The sequence below is a fragment of the Lytechinus pictus genome, chromosome 3 (genome assembly GCF_037042905.1).
Source record: "Lytechinus pictus isolate F3 Inbred chromosome 3, Lp3.0, whole genome shotgun sequence".
NCBI classification, from domain to species: Eukaryota; Metazoa; Echinodermata; class Echinoidea; order Temnopleuroida; family Toxopneustidae; genus Lytechinus; species Lytechinus pictus.
The window spans coordinates 59,353,674-59,379,153 of record NC_087247.1 but is presented as its reverse complement, the minus strand read 5'-3'; the positions used below and the strand labels follow the sequence as shown (position 1 = coordinate 59,379,153).

Sequence of the window (25,480 nt, the reverse complement as noted above, 5' to 3'; positions counted from 1 at the left end):
GGCAATGAGGAGGTCTGTGTTGTTACCCTCTCCAGGCGTTCAACTTCTTCATACGCGAGAAAGCGTAGCGAACGAGCAATTGCTTGACTAAATAACACTCAAGATAAACTATCCGTCAAGGGCCGGTACGAAATTGAATATTGAAAACATTTTTCCCCGATTAGGGTCCCGGTTTTAGGGTATCAAAACTACTGATCCTGTAGGGTGATTTAAAGTGATTTTTCCCATTTAGGGTAACAAAACTACCGCTCCTGATATCCCGTTTAGGGTGCTTTTCAAAAATGATTTTCGCCCATGCTGTAGGCCTACGGGTCTCAATGTCCCCGGGCACTTTACTAGTAGGTCAGAGAGCATGATAGCGACCGAGCCGTGAGAGAAACTACTGAAGAATGGCACAAATTCACAGCACTTTTGGCCAAAATAGGAAAAAAAATCAGGGTTTAATCTTTTATTTTACATTGGTAGGCCTAGTTTGATTTTCGGGGACGGGGGAGGGGAGAGCTACTTTGAAAAAAAATTGTTTCTCACTCCTTATTGCTGACACTCGGTTAAATCCAACAGGGTGTATCCACAGTAGTTTACTGTACTGTACGTAGGCCTACAGGGAAATTATTGGCTGACTATAGTCGCACATCAATAGAGCATTAATGTATTTTAAGCTTAGATATTATTTTGCGAGGGAACGTGTACATGGTGTAACAACCGAGCGAGAAAATTTTCGAATTTGAATTGTAAAAGTTTTCAAGAGCACTCACGACCTAGAGAGGATTTGTGGTCCTTTTTTTATTGGGGGGGGGGGGGGCTTTATTCCTCATAGCCCACCCGTAGAACCGCACTTGCTTCCTCTTGTTCTTTTTCTTCTTCTCCTCCTTCTTCTTTTACTCTTTCAACAAAATCACACTATGTTCCGCTATATCTGGACACATCAATTGGCGGATGTACCATGTACTGTTGGTGACGAATTGTGTCCAGCCTGGCGTTCCATAATTTAGCGCCGCGTTATGTTCGCGATGAATGGTGTAGGATCTTGTCAACTGATCATCTCTTCTACAAGATGTCGACATGATGAGATCCGAGATCTTGTCATCTGATCATCTCTTCTGAAAGATGTCGACATGATGAGATCCGGGATCTTGTCATCTCATCATCTCTTCTAAAAGATGTTGACATGATGAGATCCGGGATCTTGTCATCTCATCATCTCTTCTAAAAGATGTTGACATGATGAGATCCGGGATCTTGTCATCTCATCATCTCTTCTAAAAGATGTTGACATGATGAGATCCGGGATCTCGTCATCTGATCTTTTGCTATCATGATGTTGACTTCCCAAGATAATTATCTCAACATCTCGGTGGCACTTTTAAGCTTCCATAGATTTGCTACAGCTAACGTTGATCTATCAGTTGTAAAATTGCAACAGAATATTTGCAATTGATCGCAAATATTTTCTTGCAACACCCCCTTAGTCTTTCTGGTTTCAGATTAATCGCATATTACATAATACATACATGCTAATAAGATGATTATGCTAATTAGACAGATTAAAAATGTTCAAGGTTGCGAAGAGGGCAACCAATCTGAATATCCATATCCATCAAGAAGATGAATCAACATAAACCCTGACTTGAGGCGGGCGAGGCGGGAGGCTGACTTATGGAAAATTTCTACTGACTGATTCGCTCCAAACTGCGGTACCGCAGCTTTTCAAACTCTTATAGCGCCATCTTCTCATCGTAAACAACGCAACAGGTGTCACTTTTCATCTTTTCAGTACCTAGCGGCTAGCCGAGGATTCATATTTTGGCAATTTACACGTCGACACCTCTACATATCGTGGAATTATAGTGAAATTTGGAACCCCGAATTGATTCAAAAGTTTAATCAACGGAACCACAACTTTCGTAATTTTCTAGACCTGGATTTGATCTGGTATTGAACTCGAAACGATCGAGAATGGGCAGCTTGAAAGAACTTTGCGACGGACTACCATTGGATCCGCTCCCACAGCCGCGCCCCCGTGACGAAAGCGTTGCTCACGCTCCAGTGCGTAACACGGAACTCAATGCTTCCGAAACCAGGGTGAGTAGATATATACACAGCTACAGAGAGAGAGTGATATAGTTCAACATGTGTATATACTATATGTTCCTTTTGTACATGATAACTCAGTCATATCTCCCTCTCTTTCTTTTCCCAACCATATCAATGAATTCCTGTTACTGACCTGGGGCGGTATTCTGAAAACCGTGTTAGCACAAAAACGGTGTTAGCTAACACGATTGGTATTCTGAAAATCGTACTGTTAGCATGAAAAACACGTGGCCCAAGTGGTAACACCGCGCAGGTCATGAAATACGCAGAGCCCAACGCGCAACCCCCATACGCGGTGTTAGGGAGGAAGATATTAACACAAAATTTGGTATTCTGAAAATGGTGTTAGCTAAAATTTTGTTCAAAGATAACACGAACATTTAACACTGCGTTAAGGAGAGGTTAAGTTGGGGATGATGATGGCTGCACTTTTTTTAGCAAACGCAAACGTCAAAAAGAACATAAACGGGCATATAACTATCGTCTGGCAGAATTTACTGTAATTTTCTTTCATTTTAACAGCTTTATTTTCCATCTACCTTTCTCTCTACTAACAATTATTAAACAACAATTTCTGTGAAAATACAGTACTTCAAATGCATCTTTAATTTGTATTAATTAAAATCACTATCATAAATGCTCATGAGTTATTCATTTAGTTACTTTTTGCCATAATATAAAAAAGACAGAATGAGAGGAAGAAAATGTAAAACGTCTTTAAAAAATTCACAAACAGAAATTAAGAGGAATAGAATTGGCGATTGGGGAACTCTATTAATAATATTCACAATTCCCCCCCCCCCCCTTTCAATGGTTATATAGTTCCAATGATTACACCTTTTTTTACTCTCAATGCTTCTAGGTTATCCTTAATTCATCTATTCCGCCAGTCAATCTATATGCTTCGGATAGGGGAGGGGGGCAAAAGTTTTTTTTTTTTGGGGGGGGGGGGGGGCTGATCGCTATACGCAACAAATTTTAATAAAGAAAAAAAATACAATTTTGTATGTTTGATATTTCTATGTCAGGTTTAATTTTTATTAAAGTGCTTTTCATGCTTTTCAAAATTTACATTGCATATTTATCTTTTCAAGTTCTTAAAATTATTGGGGGCATGTATGAATTATGCTTGCCCCCATATTTTAGGGGCGATCGTCCCCTTCCTGCTCCACAATCGATCGAGGCCTCTGTCTCCTGTCATAATTTTGTATCCATGCTGTCTGAAATAATCCATTCTTAATTGTCACAATCACCCCTCCCTACTTTATTGCTCTAACTTTTATTTAGCTGTATGCGCTTTCAAAAATGATGTCACAATGCAAGCTTCGTGTCACCGAGCGCGCACTCCCCTTTTCCCTGAAAATTTTGCGCGATTTGTTTCTGTAACAGCGCATTTGATTGGATTAAATAGATGCAGAGTGGGAGGAGCCGAAGATAACACGAAACGAGATAACACGCAGATAACACGGTTTTCAGAATACCGATTTGGGGGTATGTTAGGGGCGTGTTAAATCAGAGAGATAACACGATATTTAACACCAAAGTTAACACGATTTTCAGAATACCGCCCCTGAATTTAAGCAGTTAACACATGGAATAGTGAAATTCAAGTTTTCTCTGTTTTTAGGCCAAGTGATTTATTGCAGCCTCTGTAACCAATAGTTAGGAATTGTTCATCACTCTGCAGTACTTAGTTAATACAGTTCCACACAAAGAGTGCGAATTTTGCCATTAAAATTGCATTTGCATGCGTGATGAGTGGTGCATAGCTTAAAGATTCTAAGACACAAAGGCCATCTTCTAGATACATATCTATCATTAGGTAGTTTTACTTGAAAAATACGAATTTGCCATCGGTTTCTGTGTACGACGAACCGGTGTTGAGTTATTCCATGGAAATGAACTTCAACGGGAACGCCTACTAAAATTTTCGAAAAAGTCGGCCGATTGACCTGTTAATCATTGTGACGTCATCGAAGGAAGGCTTTCTCAGCTGTGCAGCCGGACCCCTAGTTATTGTACATGTGTTTCTCGTGTAGTTGCTGTTTCGACCCAGCTCATCCTTAACAGATTTTTACGAGGTTTTGATCATGGCTGCAGCATCGTCATCAGCTGCGTCTGATTCTTCAGACTTTGAAGATTCAGTTTCTGAATATTATTCCAGCAATTCAATTTATTTACTATGAATCCACATGTGCAACCACAATAGGCACTTCACGCTCCAAACGTCAACAACACTCAGTAGCTTCCTTCCCTGACGTCATAATGGTCACGTGATATACGAAACCAAATTGGGCTGAATTTTTGTGGGCAGGGCAAATTTGGCTCAATTTTCAATATAAAATTGCCTTTGAACCTGATGTGGGATGTTTTTCGGGTAAAATTTTGATGGAATCGTAATTAGTAACCACTAAGCTAACGAATAAATCAGCATCTTTGCTGTATTTCATGGGACCTTTAAGGACCTGCATAGCTTTAGGACCCGGCCCCTACCTAGACCAAAAGCGTTGGTCTCTGTTATGTTGGCTGTTCTGCTGAACTCCGTTGGCTCCACTCACCAAATAGACCAAAGTTCTAGCTCGATCTGTACAGGGACTCAATGGCCATATGTTTATGTATTAAAGTTCGGATAAAACAGGGAAGTGAAGTTGCACGACAGCCGAAGTAAGTCAGTTTTTTTCCCCTTTTAATAGGAGTGGGCTATAAATGGGTGATTTTTTGTTTTACTGTGGCAACAGTTTTTTTTTGTAAATTCCTTTTACCTTATCTCAACATGAAATTACAATATTTTTTGTCCCAGGTCCGAGAAAAAAGTGTGGCGGGCCAAAATCCAAAATGGCCGCCAAACCCCCCCCCCCCCCCCAGTGATTTTCCGCGATCGCGGAAAACGGACGGAATTCACGGAAAGGGCCTTTTGAAACGGAAAGTGGCATTTCAAACGGAAAATCACGGAAAACGTATTTTCCCTCAAAATACACAGAATAGCAACAGAAATTACTCCAAAATCACAACAAAATGAGAATATTAAATGGCCCCAAAAACCCAGAAAACACGATCTCACTTCGCTACTATCATGACAATTCACACATCGTGACTGCACTCGACATCAGCACTCTCGATTGTACCCCGCACCGTAGCCGTACCCGGCCGGCCGGGTTGGGCTTCACATGCACACATATCGTTCAACTACATGTACACGGTCGTGTGTTGCTGCCCTCTACGTATGAAGATGTAACAGCACGATATCGTGGTCTTAAAATCCAAGATGGCGGATTGGCAAAAGCCGTTGACTGATGATAACGATGTCCAAAAACCCCCCAAATTATCGATGAAATATCATTTCACCGTGAAATAATGCTAATAATATGAAAGGTGAGGATGTATACATGCAAAATGGGTGTGTAAAAATATTTTATGCACCCGCATAGATCCGATTAGAACAGATTTTATTGTGTTGTTGGTACAGTAGCAGATACTAATTTTGACCAGTGCGAGTGTGCGTGTTGTGATTTTGCTATTCAATGTGTAAACGGAATTGTCAGTTTTCCGTGTGTACAAAGTCTATGGGGAAACAGAATTTCCGTTTTCTGACATGCTGAAACGGAATTTGAGATTTTCTGAAACGGAAAATCACTGTCCCTAGGTCAGGTAACTATCATGGTAACGCTGATCAACAGCCAATCAGAATCAAGGATTCCATGCAAGTTACCATTAAGTTAAGTTAACATAATGGTAAATTTATATGCAACGGGGCCCAGAATAGCTACAGTGTAAATGCCATGATGTGGGGTTAATTACCTTTCTCCGACCCCTGAATTAGCATATTTGACAAAACATGTCCTCAATTTCTGAGACAAAACATATCTTCAATTTCTGAGGCATCTAATTCTAAACCTAAGAGCTCATTTCTATGACACTATAGTTTATACAGGCCTTGTCATGGTGGCCAATGCATTTATGCAGTGCAGTATGTACAGTACATTCATTGTATACTGTACAGCCCCTATGGATAATTTACATTTTTTTATTTAATAAGATATATTTCACAAATATCCATAAAACCCAAAGTAGAGGAACAAAAGCAATATAGCTCTATGAAGCTGCTTGCTATTGTTGACCTCGTACCATCTAATATCCAAGAACCCCAGGACGATAGAACCTACTTTTTGGCTGAATAAAGGCTATAAAAATTGGAAAATTTAGGCATAGCCACCCTTTTTACTCTACAAATAATGGTTTAAAAGTACTAAGTATAGGAAAAACAAATCGCCTGCCCCAAAAAACATATGAATAGACACCAAAACCAGAGAAAAAGACTATCAAATAAAGAAGTTGTGGCCAAAACTGTGATTTTGGGGGGTTTTGGCGGCCATTTTGGATTTTGGCCCGGCACACTTTTTTCTCGGACCCGAGACAAAAAATATTGTCATTTCATGTTGAGATACATTACAAGGAATAAAAAAAACTGTTGCCATATTGAAATTACAAAAAAAGTATTTTTGACCCATGTACATGTATAGCCCACTTCTACTTTTAAGTTTATTTTTCCATGTTTTGGTGCATTTCAGGCCATATTTTTATGAAATACTGACAAAAATCGGTGAGCCCCGTCGGGGGGCTTTTGCTTTGTTAACCTCCTAATGTTGGCTGCACGATAGCGAGCCGTCTGTGTACGAGGAGCCCGGACGAGGAGAAAAATAAATGAAATGAAAATGTTTAAAAACTCCTCGAAACATACGGCTGCCAGCTGTCTACCCCCTACCATACTCATTTACTACTCTGGTGCTGTGGTCTATCAATTAGTTTTTCTTAACCAGCTAGTTACCATCACATATATATAAAGGGAATAATTTTCCTGGTATCGCATCGCAATTTGCTCCACATTTTTGAAAGACTGAGCATATGCATTTAAGATCTTTTGTATAGCATATTTCTTTACATAGGACTGTACATTACTTAGTTGAGAGCTTTTCTCTTATGACCAAAAATGCTATTCAAATTTGTAAATCAAAATTATTCCCATATATATATAGATAACAATTAACATAAATGACATATATCTGTGTGCTTCCAAAGAAATAGTTAATTCTACCTGACAAATTGACAATGCCCATCAAACTACATGAGCTAAAGGGGAATCCAACCCAAATGAAGAATTGTTTTTTTTTTTTAATGACAAATCACAGGAGCAGGCAAGTGATGTTTTGAGCATACATGAATATATCAAACAATTAACTTCAGTCATCAAGTTTTAAAAGTTGGAATCACCATACACAAATTGGCATCATAATATGTGATCGTATTGTGATATAATGTGCTCATGACAACTACTTTACTAGAATAACCAGACCTCTATATAATATAGATATAATGTCTTCTTTAAAAAGAATACATGGAAATTTGTTGGAATTATCTAAGTACTAGTAACATTTAATTTAACAATGTGCATGTTATCTATACAAGTTACTTTGGTAGTTATGAGAGAACCACAAATCAATGGTAATCAAGTTCGTGAAGATAGGGATACTTGTCCCTAGCACTTAATTTAAATAGTTTTAATGATCTCATTATTAAGGGAACAGCCATATTTTTGTGTTTCCTTGTTTCTTATTAAACTTTAATGATTCTGTTTTTCTAATTTTCCTCTTACACAATTAATTTTATTACCAATGTTGGGTATTGACATTGATAACAGTCCAAGGATGTATGATTTTTTTATATTTTGAAATACAGCTTGCCCTTCAGAATGCTCTTCGATATTTCCCTGCTTCTCTTCATGAGACATTGGCTCCAGAGTTTGCTGCTGAGCTGAGGAACTATGGTCATATCTACATGTACAGGTTTCTACCTCAGTTAGAGATGAGGTGAGTCTTACAAAACAAAATCCTAAAATAAACTTTACCATGCAATTACCACCCATAATTAACTGATAATGATATTCAAGATTTAATTCATCTGCATTTCTTATGTCTGCTGTACTGCAACCCGACCTCCTGACACCCCACTTGCCCCCCAAAATAGGGAATTCTAATTAGAAGCCTCCCAAAGGGGGTGGGGTAAAGTAATCTGACAAGCAAATAAAATGTTAGAAATTGAAAAAAAAATGAAATGAAGAATTTCTAAAAAAGACCTATTTTCATTTTCACTATTGAAGAGGATGCCTTAATATTTTATTTTTGAAGGTTAGCTCTCATCTGTTTTTTTTAAATGATTTTTCAAGCTATTTATTTAATTTGCTAGAACTCACATAGTATATCCTTCGTTTTTTTAATCTCATTTATCAAGAGCTTACCCAATAGATGAGTATCCTGCCAATACACGTCAAGCTGCTGCTATTATGCTGATGATCATGAACAACCTAGACCCAAGAGTTGCTCAGGTAATCACATTGTAAATGATCGTTATTAACCCGTAATTCAATTCAAGGCATACTGACTATACATAGACAGTCATTCAAGTGAAAACTTACAAAAGGATTAGGAATTTATTATATATATATATGGTACTGTCAAAATATAATTTGTTTTAGGAGAGCATTTCTTTCATATTTTTGTAAACTTTTTGTAAATATGTAATTGTTTGAAATGTGGATTTTGCATGGATTGACATCTAATCCACCAGATCTATTTTGTTGCTTAATACATAACTGCCACAATGACCTTTATGAGCCATGGATGTCTCTTTTTTACTGTTCAGGTTGTCGCTGTCCTCCATCTTGCTTTTTCCATTGCCACCCTCATTATCAACTTCTTCATCCCACCCTTTTCTCACCCATTCTCTTCTTCTTTTCCTATCTGTATGCACTGTCATCATCAAATGAGATAATTCCTTTTAACTCCTCTTCAAATGTCTACATCATCTCAGCCCTTCTTGGGTGTACATCAATAAGTAATGATAAATTTCTAGGATAGCTGTGATTAAGCAAATCCGATTCCTACTTTGATATCAATTATTTCTCTGCAGTTTCCCCATGAATTGGTGACATATGGAGGTAATGGTCAAGTGTTCTCCAATTGGGCCCAGGTTAGTGGATTATTCAATAATGTTTTTATTTGTATTTGTAAAGAACTTATATGAAATGAAAGGTAAATGTAGAAACAGAATAATTTACATTACTTACGAAAATATAAATTGTCAACTCACAATTTAGATTGTCAAATTTGAATGGATAATCTTCAATTTGTTAATCTGAATGTCAAAATTGTTATGCTTAAGGACCAGTTTTGAAAATGTCAGTGTGGCTCATTTCTGTGAGATACTGAGATGTCTATATGATTTGTTGCAATCAGAATTTTAAAGAAATTGTAATAACATTTGATATGAACATTCCAACCAATAAAATCTTAGCGATCAGGGTTCAGAATGGTGGTAGGACTACTGAATAAAAATTCATTCTAGTTCGAGCCTCTCTGTAGGAATAAAAGCAAATTCAATTCCAAATTGTAATGACGTCATCAGCTGCGACTTGAAGCCGACTTGTATTTACCCCAACCACAGGGCTTGTCGCAAAGTAAAATTATGATTTTATTATTCTGAACATTATGTTGAACTTCAAATAAAGTAATATTACTTGTTGGAATTTTCACATTAGATGCAAAATGTGATTTATTATAAAATTGCGTCGTATCGGATAGTGTGCGCTGGGCTTTATGCATGTACTGTGAACAGCAAAGTATGCTACAAGATTACAGTGCCTATAAAGCTCTCTGCTACTCGGCTATTTTCCAGAGTACTTGACTGAATAAGTGCAAAGTGATTATGTCAAAGAGGAATTTTGCCTCTGTCAAATCCTGTTAGATTTTTCTTTAAGAAAGAAATGTTGACAGATCACAGTTAAGTTTGTGCTTATGATTTATCTTAGGTTAAGTTTAATGTAGGTCCAAGATTGAAGGCAAGATAAGAGACATTAAAGTTGATTCTTTTTGTACATCTCATTTGTGCAGTGTTACTTTGTAACATTTACTGTATGAATTTACAATCGGAAGCAATTTCTGTTTTATTTCTTGTCCAAGTTTGAAATAATTTTATTTTATTCTTGGTTTAGTTCTGGTTGGTGATGTACTATTTATCTCAGATGAGTGAAGAGCAGACTTTAGTCATGTATTCAGGCCATCCTTCAGGTCTCTTTCCAAGTCATAGGGATGCACCAAGAGTTGTTGTAACAAATGGCATGGTAAATTTAACCAATTTTTTCCAAATAGATTTATACCAGAAATGTTTTTGTGCTTGAGAGATGAGATATAATGTTCTTAAATTGTTCAAATTGTGAAGACCAAAATTTGAAAAAATAAAATTACCTTTACAGATGTTGACTTCTTCATATTCCTGGCCAGATGTAAACTAGTGGTTAAGAAATATCTATCAACATAGCCTTGTATGGTTAAAAAGAAAGACGTGATATGAACCTCCAATTTGGTTAACCATATTGAGCAATGATGGCAAACATGAATTGATTGTTCTATTAAGGCTGATATAAATTCAGATTTATTTTTATTTCAATAATTTTCCTTATATTTACAGATGGTACCCAATTATTCATCCAGAGAAAATTACAACAGACTTTTTGCAATGGGAGTGTCTATGTAAGTATATTTTACTTCAATTATTTTACTTAGATTATTTTTTAAATGTTACTTGTGTGTAGAAAAAAATTATTTGATAAGGCTCAATTCAGATCATTTTGAAGTGCATATATGAAATTGTTAGATAAAGTTTCAATTTCAATTGTATTCATATTCAAAAGGTGTTTTTTTATCAAGAATTTCCAAATGATAATTTCTAATTTTGATCAACTAAATATGGCAGAAACAGGCAGACCTACTTTTACAGTTCATTGAGTGTATCTGTTGATATCAGAGATAGTAAAAGATATGATGGTGGTTGATAGAGAGATACGCAAGGCAGAGAGAGAGAGAGAGGGGTGTAGGAAGTATAGAGGGATGAAGAGAGAAATACAGGTAGACATATAGCAAAATTCACATGTAGAATTGAATGTTATTCAAGACTTCATAAATATGACACAAAAATTGAAATAACTACAAGATTTGATATACAGAGTAACTGCCATGTTTTACTACATGTAGGTATGGACAGATGACAGCAGGAAGCTACAGCTATATTGGACCACAAGGAATTGTCCATGGGACAACGGTACATATTTTTATCTTTCTATTTCCCATTAAGTCCTTGTCATGGAGCTTTTTAACCATCTGTGTGTTAGTTGATCCAACCTGTGATCACTGAACTATGAGATGGTCATGAGTAATTAAATGAAATGAATTACCCTGTTGTTATTACAAAAGAGTGGATAAAACAAACTGGATGATCAGATAAAAATAGCAACATGACATCATTGTTTAAGTTAGTTAAATTAGTTAGTTGAATCTGTCATCGGAATATTGCCTTATCCTAATGAAGTTAAATTTTTAACTGAATGAGTGAATTAAAAGCATATTACCCCCTTTAATTTCAGTTGACAGTCCTGAATGCTGGTCGTAACCATATTGGTTCAAGTGATTTGAGAGGACGTGTGTTTGTTACCTCTGGTCTAGGAGGTATGAGTGGTGCACAGGCCAAGGCAGCAGTCATCTGTGGGTGTGTAGGTGTTGTAGCAGAGGTCAGCAAGGAAGCCCTTATGAAGAGATACAATCAAGGGTCAGTCTTCCTCTTTTAGTGGTAGTTTTTACTTCAAATTCAAATTTGCATACTTTATTTAAATGGATTGTGTGTTCAATTCAAGCATGTTTGGAGAGATATTTACTTATAATATAGAATGATGTTTCTTGGTCTTAAACGTGGCCAGTCCAAGTTCCATGAATTTCTTATAAATGTACGATCTGGGGATATGTGCTGCCTAGCGTTTGTTTGGTATTGGAAATAAAGGCCACCTGTCTGATTATGATTTCTTAAAGAAAAATTGATGTCTATATCTTATTGAAATGTTGGATATGTAATCAATTTAGATCAAAGTGAAAAAGTGAAACTTTGATCGAGATTATTTGCAGGGAGAAAGGTAGAAAGTCTTTGAAAGCAGGATGAATTGTTAATATTACATCATTATTGATCCAGATATAGTACGCTCTTAATAGTTTAAGCAAGCAAAACATAAAATAATGAAAACAAGTTTATATTCAAATAAAGTATTCTGAAAATCACCAACTCTAATGAGGACACATAGGCATGTGCATTTGATTATAGTTTGGTTAAAGATCCATCTCATTGCAGAATTTTTTGCTTATTCTGCAAATCACTGAACAACTTCTCATTTTCTACTCGAATAATTTTGAAAGAAATATTCATTTATTCATACAAACACTTAGTGGACATTTTGTTAAATTCTGTTAAAATTATTTCTTTTATCATTGTTATCATAGGTGGAAGTTTTCCTTGATTGCAGTTAGATACACCCCTAATTTGTACTTTGTTTCTCACATTAACCACATTTATTATCTATTGTTTTCTTCACCATTTTCCAGATGGATAATGCAAGTCATTGATGATGTTGATGCACTAGTACAGCGTATCAGGTACTAAAATAATATATTAATACATGAGAATCTATGTTATGAACTTTTAAATTGAATACAAGTTGATGAGAAGGGATGTGAATGAGTATGTCTTTCTCCACCGAGTTTGTATGGCTACCTGATAATTTGGTTTTGATATGGGTTTGTTTTCTAAGACACAATAACAATCATAAGAGAAGTGTATATTATTTTTAAGTTCTTTACCACATTAAGATAAGGTATTTTTGTGTTCTAATTTTGACAGGCAAGCACGGAATGCGCAGGAAGCAATCAGTATTGGTTACCATGGAAATATTGTTGATGTTTGGTAAGTGTGATATGAAATATACTTTCAAATGCAGTCTGTTATATGAGTATTTTATTATTTCATACATGCAAACACCTTTAAAGTATCAAGCCATTTTATTTCTGAAATACTAGAAATAGTTTCCAGTAAGTTTTTAGTATAAATAGATACTGTGTGAAAGACTTGGATGTTACAGAATACTTCTGAAGAAATAAGCACCAGTCAAATTATTTATCAATTATTTGGTATAAAAGGTGAACAAACCGTTCAAAATTGGAAAAATAAAAACTAGATTTTAATTTGTCATGCGGACGAACTAGGTGGTCTGTCGTAGAAAGATAAATACTAGTAGATAAACAGACATAATTATTTAAACAAATGAGTTGATATTAGATTGAAAGATAAATAGACAGATATACATACATATTTAAACAGATACACATAGGAAAGATAGATAAATAGATAGATGGATGGAGAGATAAATGATAAGTGGATAGATAAATAGAAGAAAGGTAGATAAATTATATCTTGATATATAGATAGACAGATAGATAGATAATTAGATAGATAATGATTGATGACAAAAATTACTATGATGATGATGATAATGTGGCAGCTCGGTGTGGCGGCCCTCCGTCTTGGAACGGGTCCTGGATGCTGGGGGGCCGGCCTGTCCCTTGCCTCTATCACCTTCATCCGTTGATGAATTACTAGCAATCCTTACTGCAAGCGGTTTCCTTATATCTGTATATATGGCATTATGTAGAGACCCGTGCATGTTCCGATTTCCCATAATATATGGGGGTGGAGTGTTGAGGGGGAATATTGACGGGATGATTAGGTGATTTCTATTGGAGCTGTATAATCTCTATGGGAAGGCTTATACTGTAGATTACACAGGTTGGAGACAATGAATATGTATACGGTCATAATTTAATTATACATCATTTGTACACGTTATCACAATTAAGACCGTCACCAATTATCCAGACTTGTATTTGCAGTAGTAGAAATTAAGCGAGCAATGTTAATTTCCAAACCTTTTCTTGATGCAGCCCAGATGGAGAGGAGCGCAGAGAGTTCGTCGTCTGACTCCGACCTCAGCCTGCGTCGAAGTGACGAGATCACTGCAAAACTCCGCTATTTATAGTCTCCGAGAGCTCTCTTACGCAGTGCGTTGCGTCTGTCGACCATTGAGTTCTAACGCGCCAAAAGCTATAGCGCCATCTACGTTTAATACATTATAACCAAAACCGTAGATGACGGGTTCGCTACAACAATGATTGATGACAAATAAGATGATGATGTTGATAACGGTGATTATGATGTTATATATACACAGATGGACAGACAGAAAATATAACGATATATTTATTGATAGATAAACAGATAGAATAACATGTTAAACAGATTTAATAGATAGATAGACAGACAAATAAACAGACATAATTATTTAAACAGATCAATAGACATTAGATTGAAAGATAAAAAGATAGACATACATATTTAAACAGATAGATAGATAGATGGATTGGGGGATATATAAAATATAGGTGGATAGATCGATAGAAGTACATCGATAAACATTCATATAATTGAAACATATAAATATATATTAGATTGAAAGATAAATGGATAGATGGACAGATAGACATATTCAAACAGATAGATATACGAAAGATAGATAGAACATAGATAGATAGAAAATAGATAGATAGAGAGACAGACAGACAGATAGAGAGATAGATAGAAAGAAAGATAGATATATAAATATATCATGTAGATAGATAGATAGACAGACAGACAGACAGACAGACAGACAGACAGGCAGACAGACAGACAGACAGACAGACAGACAGACATAGATAGATAGATAGATAGATAGATAGATAGATAGATAGATAGATAGATAGATAGATAGATAGATAGATAGATAGATAGATAGATAGATAGATAGATAGATAGATAGATAGATAGATAGATAGATAGATAGATAGATAGATAGATAGATAGATAGATAGATAGATAGATAGATAGATAGAGACAGACAGATAGATTGATATAGAAAGATAAACATATTCAAACACATAGATATATATTAGAGAAATAGATAGATAGATAGATCGCCAGACAGACATATAGATAGATAGATAGAGACAGGCAGATAGATAGATAGATAGACATATTCAAACAGATATATATTGAGTTGAGTTGAGTTTATTAACAACATTAACATATTTACATGAATGAATATATGTATAATACATATTTACAAGAATGTTTTGTATAAAATGAATCATATAAATGCAATTCATAACATAACATATGCATAGTCTAAATAAAAAACACAATATGATACCGCATGTGATATCAGCATATAATACAAAAGAGTAACATCATGTGGTTTGTCTTGATGCAGTTTCACCTGACAAGAAGCAAATCACCATAAAAATTGATTGTATGCATGAACATTAATTATAAATGGTATGGGTGATTTTGTACCAAATGAAATGCTGTTAAAGGGAGAACCAAAAGTTAGCACAAGTGCTAGTCGAGAATGGTTTCCCAAAAGGATCAAAGTGCAATGTATCTACTCTACCAAAACAACTTTGTTTTATTTTTTTTTTCCAAACTCATATCAATCATCAAACTTCATTAATCAAGTGATATATATATATATATATATATTAGACAGAGAGAGAGAGAGATCGATAGATAGATAGACATATAGATAGATACACAATGTAGGTAGATAGACAGACAGACAGACATATGGATAGATAGATAGAGTGAGAGAGAGAGAGAGACATATTCAAACAGATAGATATATATTAGACAGAGAGATAGATAGATAGATATGTCATGTAGGTAGATAGATAGACAGACAGATAGATAGATAGATTTATAACATAGATAGCGGATAGATAGACAGATATGATTAGATAGATATAATATGAAAAAAGTAATTATAATCTGTTTTATTTTGCAATATTTTAACTATTATTTATTAGAATTCTTATAATTGATCGTGCGCAAGATAGTTAAAAAAAAAAAAAAATCATGTTCACCCTCGGACTCGAACCCCTGCCCGCATGACTGAATGAGATGCAAGTCTGACGCCTCACCGATTGAGCTACAATATTTCCCATAGACTTTACACGTATGCAAAATACGAGAATCTCCCAAATCCAATTTTGCAAGTGAAATACGGGCATGATCCCGGCATCTGATCGGAAAATGAAGGCAACACTTCCGAAAGCTTAGAATCTCAGCTACAACATACTAAAAGCTCAGGGCTAACTGACAAGAAAAAATGGAGATATAGCTCATGAAAGAGAGAAATGTAGAATCTAGTTTTGAGATAAGGTCATGTCCCATGGAGATTACACGCAAAATGAGTAAAAATGACATGCCTTTATTATTTGCAACTTTTCAGGATGATCCGTTTATTAAAATGAAAAATAAAGGCAATATACATGAAGAGTAAGACCTAAGCTACAACATATCAAAAATTGGGTGCAAATTGACTAATATTCACGGAGTTATAGCCAAATTTGCATAATTATAATGACGTCATAACACGCAAAATGGATATTTTGACTTTCGACGCCATTTTGATGACGTTATAATATACGTTAGGGTCCAATGAGACATGAAATCATATGTATGATTCATACTCTATCGAAATATGAAAAAAAATTGGGGGTCCCCGTTCGTTCTGAAGAGCTACAGTGAATTTTTAATAGGCATGTTTTTGCCCATATAGAGCCTATGGAAAGAGCTCGCGCGCACGCGTGCTGCAAACTTTAATGGGTGCTCATTCCCTCATTAATGATCCTAGAGAGCTGATCGACGTATCAATTTGATCAGAATTATATCAATAATAGATATGCAAAGAAAAAACAGCGAATTTAGGCTGCGTAACACCGTTACGCACGAAAACGCGCGCACATACGTGCGCACGCGCAAAATGTTGAAATGCTTAAAATGACCTGAAACGTACCAAATAATTTTTATAGGCCATTTTGAGATTTTTTTTAGCTTTGACACGCCCGTACGCGCACGTCATGACCTTTACATGACCTTTGATGACATTGACAGACGACCTTTGACCTAAAGTTTATTTCATGTGAATATGATTGATTATTGACGATCCGTTATGTTGATATGATCAAATTAAGAATTTTACAAAATGGCGCGTAGATGACGTCATCATGACCAGATGACCTTGAAAAGCTTAGTAGAGCGTCTCTATGATAGACTTTATATATGACGAAAAATTCAGCGAAATTGATACAGCCGATTCGGAGAAAAGTTGGCGACAAACATAGGTTCGAAAAGTAAATAAATAATAAAGAAAATTCTGACGAAATTAAGAGGTGATCTGTCTTAGACAGACCACCTAATTAATGGTGATCCTGTCTTTATGATTAATGTCTGGTTATCACACTTTTTTTGTGCAAAGTCTGTGGAAGTAGATGGTTGGAATGAAGCTTTGAATGATTATAACATTGATCTTTGTTACAGGGAGAGACTTGTGGTAGAGTATGAATCTACTGGGGAACTCTTAGCCGATCTTGGTTCTGATCAAACATCCTGTCATAACCCGTTCAATGGAGGTTATTATCCAGTACAAATAACCTTTGATGAAGCCAATGATATGATGGTCAGTGATCCACTTAGATTTAAGAACTTGGTCCAGGAAAGGTAAGTGTAACTTTTTTTTATATGTAGATAAAATGCATTCTCAGAGTCTTTGTATTATAGTACACCCCAGTTTATTCTGTCTTTTGAAGGGGGGGATGGGGGTAAGGGAAACGTTGTTCTGTAAAATAAGTTATTTGTCAGTTGTAAATCAAGCAAATATTTCAAGGAAAAACATATTTTCTGTCATTAAATATGGGTAGATTATTTTTTAATGAAGGCCTGGTTATTATAGATGTAAAGTTGATTCATTACTAACTGAGAATTGTGTGTGTTGTTTTCTTGACTGTTTTCTGCACCCCATGAAGTTGTGTTTTCAAAAGAAATATCGATTGTGATAATTGAACGATATCTTGGGAGGTACCTGTTTTGTGAAAGGAAATAAGTATACTTGAAATTCTGTTTACAAGTTTCACCTTTTTGTCTCTTATAGTTTGCGAAGGCAGATCTCAGCCATCAATAAGTTATCATCAGTGGGATTGTATTTCTTTGACTATGGCAATGCTTTTCTCTTAGAATCAAGTCGAGCTGGTATGTATGATATATTATTCTCCCTTTTTTAATTGTCTTGTGCTCTTTGTTTCTGCCTCCACCTTTCTCTCCTTCATCTCCTGTATTTCTCTCTAACTTTTGTGTTTCCTCTCGCTTTGAAATTCAATTTTTTCTATATTAAGGTTTTGGTTAGTCAGTTAGTGTTATTCCTCTTTCTGTTTCTTTTTTTTTTTCTGTGCTTTTGTGATGAGCTGTTTAGCAAATAGTTACACATTGAAATTGATCACAGTAAACCCTTGTTTATATATAGAATACCAAAGGTACAATTATATTGGTTCATAATTGAAAAAAAAAGCATGATTTCATGTATATTGTTTGTTTAATTTATCTTCCTTGTTTTAGGAGCTGATATGCAGGGTGAAACAGAAGGAGCTTGTGCAGGCAACAGATTCAAATATCCATCATACGTTCAGGATATCATGGGGTGAGTTTGTTTTGAAATTCTTCAAAATGAAATATTAAGTCTGGTAGTATATATTTTCGTATATAGGTCTCTACAATAGAAGCACATGCAATCCGTTGCTTTCACTACTACTTAAGTTGGCTATTTTAAGAACTTAAAGATGATGCAATGAATAGAGTTTGCAGGTTTTGTACATTATATGTTCAATTACAGTTTATCTCTATCAGAATTAGAATGGTCAGAACTATACCTCCTCAAAGCCTGGTATATCTCTATATTGTATTGTACACTAAGTTAGTAGATGTAGAAGGTTTGATACTTGGTGTATGTTCTAACTCAGTGAAGTATTATCATGATATTGTGTATGTTTGAAATCCTAGTGATATCTTCTCACTTGGGTTTGGTCCATTTCGATGGGTATGTTCATCTGGTGATTCTAATGATCTAACCATGACTGATGAGATAGCTGCTAATGTCCTGGAAGATTTCATCAATAGGGGAGGTAAAACATTCCTTCTGACTTAAAAAGAAATTTCAAAGTTATATAAATGTGTTCTTGTAACCTATTCTGAGCATTGTGCAATTTTCTTCAGAGTATATGGTATTTTTTTTTTTTTTTACTTCATAAACTTCTTTCCCTTTAAATGATATTGTTCTTTTATTCAATGATATGTACTGGCTTTGTTGTGGAGAATCAGTTTTAGTAAAAGTTAGCTTTCTACTGGTTATATTTAATATGGAATGGTATTGTGCCAAGTCAATGCACAGCTGTAAAGATTTAATGCATTTTGGCCTGAATGCAAAACTGATCCACTAGTACGAATTGAAGGCTCCAAATCAAAGCAGTGGCAAAAATAGTCATTTTTTTAAGGTTTCCAATACACCACAAGACAGAAGAAGAAGATTGAGGTTTTCTGTATAATGCTTTCATTGAATTGAGTGCTCAGGCAAATGTTATCTCAACACATACTTTCATTTTCTACTTGCCCTTTGATATATGTTTAAATTTCTGTATCTGTTTTATTATGACAGTACCGGAATCAACTGAACAGCAATATGAAGACAACATTCGTTGGATAAAAGAAGCAGAGAAGCACAAAATGGCAAGTACAATTTAAAGAAGAGAAACTAAATCCTAACAGATACATGTATTTCTCATTTAGATCAAGGTTACATTCCAACTGATTGAAAAAAAAACCTCTTATGTGCCTATCCACAATTCTTTTACAAACATCTTCATTGTCTCTGTTATGCTTTAGTAATATTAACTTTGTCCTTGAATGTAATGATCCTTTGAAATGTCTCTTCTCTATAGGTTGTAGGCTCTCAAGCTAGGATCTTGTATTCAGACCAACAAGGGCGTATTGCCATAGCTCTTGCATTCAACGAGGCAGTTCGTCAAGGCAAGCTCAAAGGACCAGTAATCCTCAGCAGGGACCATCATGATGTTAGTGGGACAGATAGCCCATTCAGAGAGACTTCTAATATCTATGATGGATCAGCATTTTGTGCAGGTAAGAAATCAAGGATGGGATAGAATAGAGGGCATTGGGCAGGTAGGATGAGAAAGTTAGGGGGAGTTGAACAAGGAGCAGGAGAGTAAAGGCTTTCTTATGATTTATTGATTTGATTTATTTCCAGTTTTTTTTCAATGGGGTAGCCTCTTCAGTTGACAAACTGTTATTACTGAGAACCCTGCACAAATGAAAGTAAGAGAAAACAATATAAAATGGCAGACAAATATAGCAATACAGATATAATTATGGGTACAGTATAGAAACACATCAAGAGATGTAGCACATTGATACAAAACACCAGACTTGGAGAGGGAGGTGTGGTGAAGAGGGGGCGATTGGGAGAGAAAAAAAGAGATGACTTATTTACGTATTGATTTGTGGAGAGCATTTTATGAACATTTTAGTCTGACAAGTTGTTAGATGTGATAACTTTTATTGATTTTGATTGGCTGATAAGCACTGTTACCATGGTAACTGTCAGATAAAACTTCCGACATGTTTTTTCATTAAATGATCCCCTGGTCAAAATTACTGATTTCATGGTAGTAAAAATAGCGAGTCCTGCTGTCAAACATGCCAACTTTCAAGCATTATGAATGAAACTCCTGCAATAGAGATTGCTGTTTGACTATTCCGTTTCTTTCTCAAGTCTAAATCTTGTTGTATCTTATACATTCTATTCAACATCTTGATTCCCTTCCTAAAATCTCATGTATTACTTGTCTTTAACGTGACATTTTTGAAATGTTGGATTACTTCCAATGCCGAATGAAAGATATGTAAAATCGATTGATTAGAAAATAAATGCACTGTTCTAGTATATTGTTTATAAATTCTTCTTTCCTTTGTTCTCTCTGGATATTTAATTCTAGACATGGCCATCCAGAATGTGATTGGTGATTCCTTCCGTGGGGCCACCTGGGTTGCAATACACAATGGTGGAGGTGTTGGCTGGGGTGAAGTGATTAATGGAGGGTTTGGAATGGTTTTAGATGGGACCAATGAGGCTGATAGGAGAGCTAAGAAGATGCTAGGTTGGGATGTGTCCAATGGGGTAAGTAATGATTTAACCCTCTCTTTGGATTCATTATCCCTGTGACAATTATTGATAATTAGAACTGAATTGATGAGAGGGGATGACTTGTGTTGATCCAAATCATATAATAGATCGCAATAATATTTGTTTATCAGTGATTAGAATAAGGATAAGATTTTTTAAATTATGAAGCAGACTGAAAATTAACGATTAATTTTATATTTATTTTGATTGCATTCTGGGTTGATCTATTTTTAGCTCATCCGGCCCGAAGGGCCAGATGAGCTTATGCCGTGGCGTGTCGTCCGTCATCTGTCCACAATTTCAAAATGCTTCTCGTTCGCCATTTCAAGTCCGATTTCAATTCTGTTTGCTTAATATGATAGCACTAGGTGGTGGATTCAAAATTTCTACACAGAATTTTGAAACTCATTGAATATGCTAATTTATGCGCATTTTTCAAAATTCACAAAAAATGGTTCTTTATTTGTCTACCAATTTTGATTTTTTTTTTCCATCTGGTAGAGCTTCATGAGGTTCACCAAAATTCTACACAGAATTTTGAAATTTTGACTAGAACAATTTTTATGCTAATTTATGCAAAATTAATTTATGCATATTTTTAAAAATTCACATAAAATGCTTCTTCTTTATTTGTTGACCGATTTTGATTTTTTTTCCTTCTATCTGGTAGAGCTTCATGAGGTTCATCAAACTTCTACACAGAATTTTTAAATCTAGAGTAGAAAATTATTTATGCTTATTTATGCGAAATTCATAAATCACAGAAAATGCCTCTTCTTTATATGTTGACTGAATTTCAAAATGCTTCTTCTTCGTCATTTCAAGTTTGATTTCAATTCTGTTCGCTTTATTGGATAGAATTTGGTGGGGGATTCAAAACTTCTACACAGAATTTTGAAACTCATTAGATATGCTAATTTATGGGCATTTTTAAGAATTCACATAAAATGCTTCTTTAATTGATGACCGATTTTGATTTTTTTTCTTCCATCTGGTAGAACTTCATGAGATTCACCAAATTTCTACACAGAATTTTAAAATTTTGTCTAGAAAATTATTTATGCTAATTTATGCAAAATCTATTCATAAATCACAAAAAAAGTTTTTTCTTTTTTATTTGTTGATCAGTTTCAATTTTGTTTGCTTTATATGATAGCTCGAGGTGGTGATACAAAATTTCAACACAGAATTTTGAAACTCATTAAATATGCTAATTATATATTTTCAAAACTCACAAAAAATACTTATTTATTTGTTGATTGATTTTGATTATTTTTGTTCCATCTGAGAGCTACATGAGGTTCACCAAGGTTCTACACAGAGTTTAGAAATTTTGACTAGAAAATTATTTATGCTTAATTCATATGAAATTTATTCATAGATCACAAAAAATGCTTCTACGTCATTTCTTCATCAATTTCAATTCTGTATCCTCAATTTATGTCACCAATATAATTCACTAGTGTCGACTGGGCTGAAATGAAAATTGTGTTAGATTTCGTTGCCAGGTGGCGGATGAGCTCCACATCATTGATGTGCCAGTTTAATTGATGATTTCCTGTATCTGACCGATACAAATGCTCTGAACTGTTATTTATTTATTCATGCTTCCAAAGAAAATCAAGGTTGTAACAAGTCTGATATTACCCTCAGCATTTTGCCCAACAAGAAGTATGGCTCAGTGAAGAGTATGATTTGATTACCTTTTGACAGGTGACCCGGAGGAGTTGGGCTGGTAACAGTAAGGCTAAGGAAACCATCTGTAGAGCTATGGAAGATGATCCAAATCTCAAGGTTACTATCCCACATGAGGTCCAGGACCCAGGACTCTTAGACCGTGTTCTTTAGGAATAGAAGATTAGATGCTGTCTATGTCGCTGGAACTTAACCTCCCTTTTAGAAATACACTGGTTATGGTTTCTATTTTGAACTTATATGTATGATACTTCTGAATTTCTGATACGGCATCTTGATATCCTGTGTCCAAGAGTTGTTTTTTTTTTGGGGGGGGGGGTGGTTGGATGAAAAGACTCTTCAGAGCAAAACTTATCATATGTGTGTGTTGGTTTTTGTATTGTTTTATTTCTCTTCAAGACTTGTTTCATTCCAATATTTCTTTTAACAATGACAAAAAGGCTGATAGGTTTGAGTTAAACAGCATTAAACTACATGTACATGTAGTGTGATTAAAGAGGTGAAATACCATATTCATGTACTGCATTGAGTGCTATCACCGTCGATATGTATAATTTCCCTTTGCTTTTTCTTTTTTAATTAGATTATACTTAGCATTGAATGTAATAAATGTGGACAAAGGGATAGTGGTTTGATAAAACTGCATTTTTGTTTTTAATGTAAATAATGTATTGTAATGACTTTCATATTGACACATTCCTTTAGTTTAATGACAATCAAGTCATTTTGTTAATCTACCAAATTATGTTTGTATGGATGATCAAATTTATATGTATATTTAGAATTGAATATTTGGTAATATGTAATGCTTGTGTTCTTACATATTCTAGAAAAGTACATTTTAGTATTACACAGATAGTAAGCTTATTACTGACAGCTGGCTGAATATTGAGTGCCAACATAAATGATAATCTAGAATTAAATTTGAGAGGTCAGTGTTTATTTCATTTTCACATAAATCTAATAGCTTTTCGGAATGAAAACTACAATTTCTAAACCTGAAAGTGCCTTTGAATATATAAAACACTGATTATGTATGATTGTTTTGTAATATATTAAATATACATTTTTTCTGATGTATTGAGTGAATTTACTGTTCCAAGTAAGCTCAAAGAAACTTCAAGATATTTGCAGAATACATTTGACTGTTAACTCATTTTGACAAAAAAGAGATGGGGAGGTGTACACATTTTATTTTTGAAACAGCAAAGATATGCTATCAAGTAATGACGAAGGAGATGAGTCAATGATATTTGCATATTAGTATTCATTGGTATAAAGCCCTATTTTCGTTGCAGTGAGTTATGTAATCTTTTGAATAAATGAGTAGGGCTAGTCCTGTTTTGTATTAAGGCTGTTTAAGCGGTGCAATTTACTAATGAACTGATCGATACTACTGAGAATAGTAATTGTATGTAATACTGAAATACTGATTAGTGTACTTATCAATAAATACATGTAAATGAATCCTTTTGAGGCTCTATGAGGGTTACCTCTCTGATCCCAGTTTTCAATATTCATTATTTCTACTTTGTTAATTTTGTTTTGTATCTTGGAAGTAGTGCAAATTTAGAGAAACTGCCATTTCATACTGCCCTTTATTAAATGAAAATAGTTCTTGTGTATATTCCATATCCATGAAAATTCTTGAAATAATATAAAGTGTACTTACAAAATGTAAAGTAAATCTGATTTACATTGCTGTGCTTCCAATTTGGGATTAAAACATGACAAACCGTATTTCAATGGTGTCAATATTTCTTTTGTTGTGGTATTAATAACAACCTGTCCATTAACAATAATTCTTACATTCAATATAAACATCAGTAAACTGAATTTCCAACTGATTGTGAAGTGACAATGCACATAAAAAATTATCTCAAACTTTCTGATGAAATTCAAATGTGTGGATTTTATATCTGGAGATAAATGTAAATTTAAGAAAATGTCAGGAAATTCATAACTCTGAGGGAAGTTGCCATAAAGCTGTTCACAAGTTCCACCAATGAACAAACTATAGACCTGTTCCTGTGCTTAATGATCTATCGCAGGTTCCCCCTGATTGTATGAGTGAATTCCTCTCTCTGTAATCAAATTTTACAATATAAAAACATAAATGTTGAGATTCTTGTGAAGATTTGACTTCTAATTTAGCTGATGGGTATGAAAATGGTTGCGAATCAGATATGGCACAAAAAAAAAGGTCACCAGATATGGTTCAGGTCTTTGAGCAGGATTATGAAACACCACCCTATAATTCTTTGATTTTCAGCAAAACTCTGTGAATATGTTGCATTCATCTGCCTCTATTTAAACCAATGTAATGCCAGGCTGATCTCTCTCTGTTACTAAATTATCTTTTTACATCCTAAAGCACATGGAGACATGCTAAGGTAATGTACACATCTTTCTTTTTCATGTTTGTGTTGACCCTCTTTAGGTAACTCTGCTGGGGCCATATAACTTGGGCAAAATGAAAATCTTGTTTGATTTGGGAGAAATATGACGTATGTGAGACTTAAAACAATCTTTTTTCAACTTAAATCCAGATGTAATTTACAGTAAATGAAAATGTGTTCAACGTGTGAGGCTTCTTTTTGTTGAAAAAGGAAAGCACCCAAGCTCTCATTCTATTGCTGAATC

The 25,480-nt window shown here is 34.9% G+C and overlaps 1 protein-coding gene across 1 annotated transcript; it reads left to right on the top strand.

Moving 5' to 3' along the window:
- The first annotated feature begins 1,359 nt into the window (after window positions 1-1,359).
- Window positions 1,360-24,577, top strand: LOC129256890 (urocanate hydratase-like). Its single transcript, XM_054895107.2, has 18 exons — window positions 1,360-2,082; window positions 7,828-7,958; window positions 8,380-8,473; window positions 9,058-9,117; window positions 10,139-10,267; window positions 10,615-10,676; window positions 11,178-11,244; window positions 11,567-11,748; window positions 12,570-12,620; window positions 12,865-12,927; window positions 17,434-17,613; window positions 18,044-18,141; window positions 18,505-18,586; window positions 18,946-19,067; window positions 19,598-19,668; window positions 19,881-20,079; window positions 20,955-21,136; window positions 22,856-24,577. The coding sequence occupies exons 1-18, from the start codon at window positions 1,957-1,959 to the stop codon at window positions 22,988-22,990; spliced, it is 2,034 nt and encodes a 677-aa protein (XP_054751082.2). The 5' UTR covers window positions 1,360-1,956; the 3' UTR covers window positions 22,991-24,577.
- Window positions 24,578-25,480: the final 903 nt, after the last annotated feature.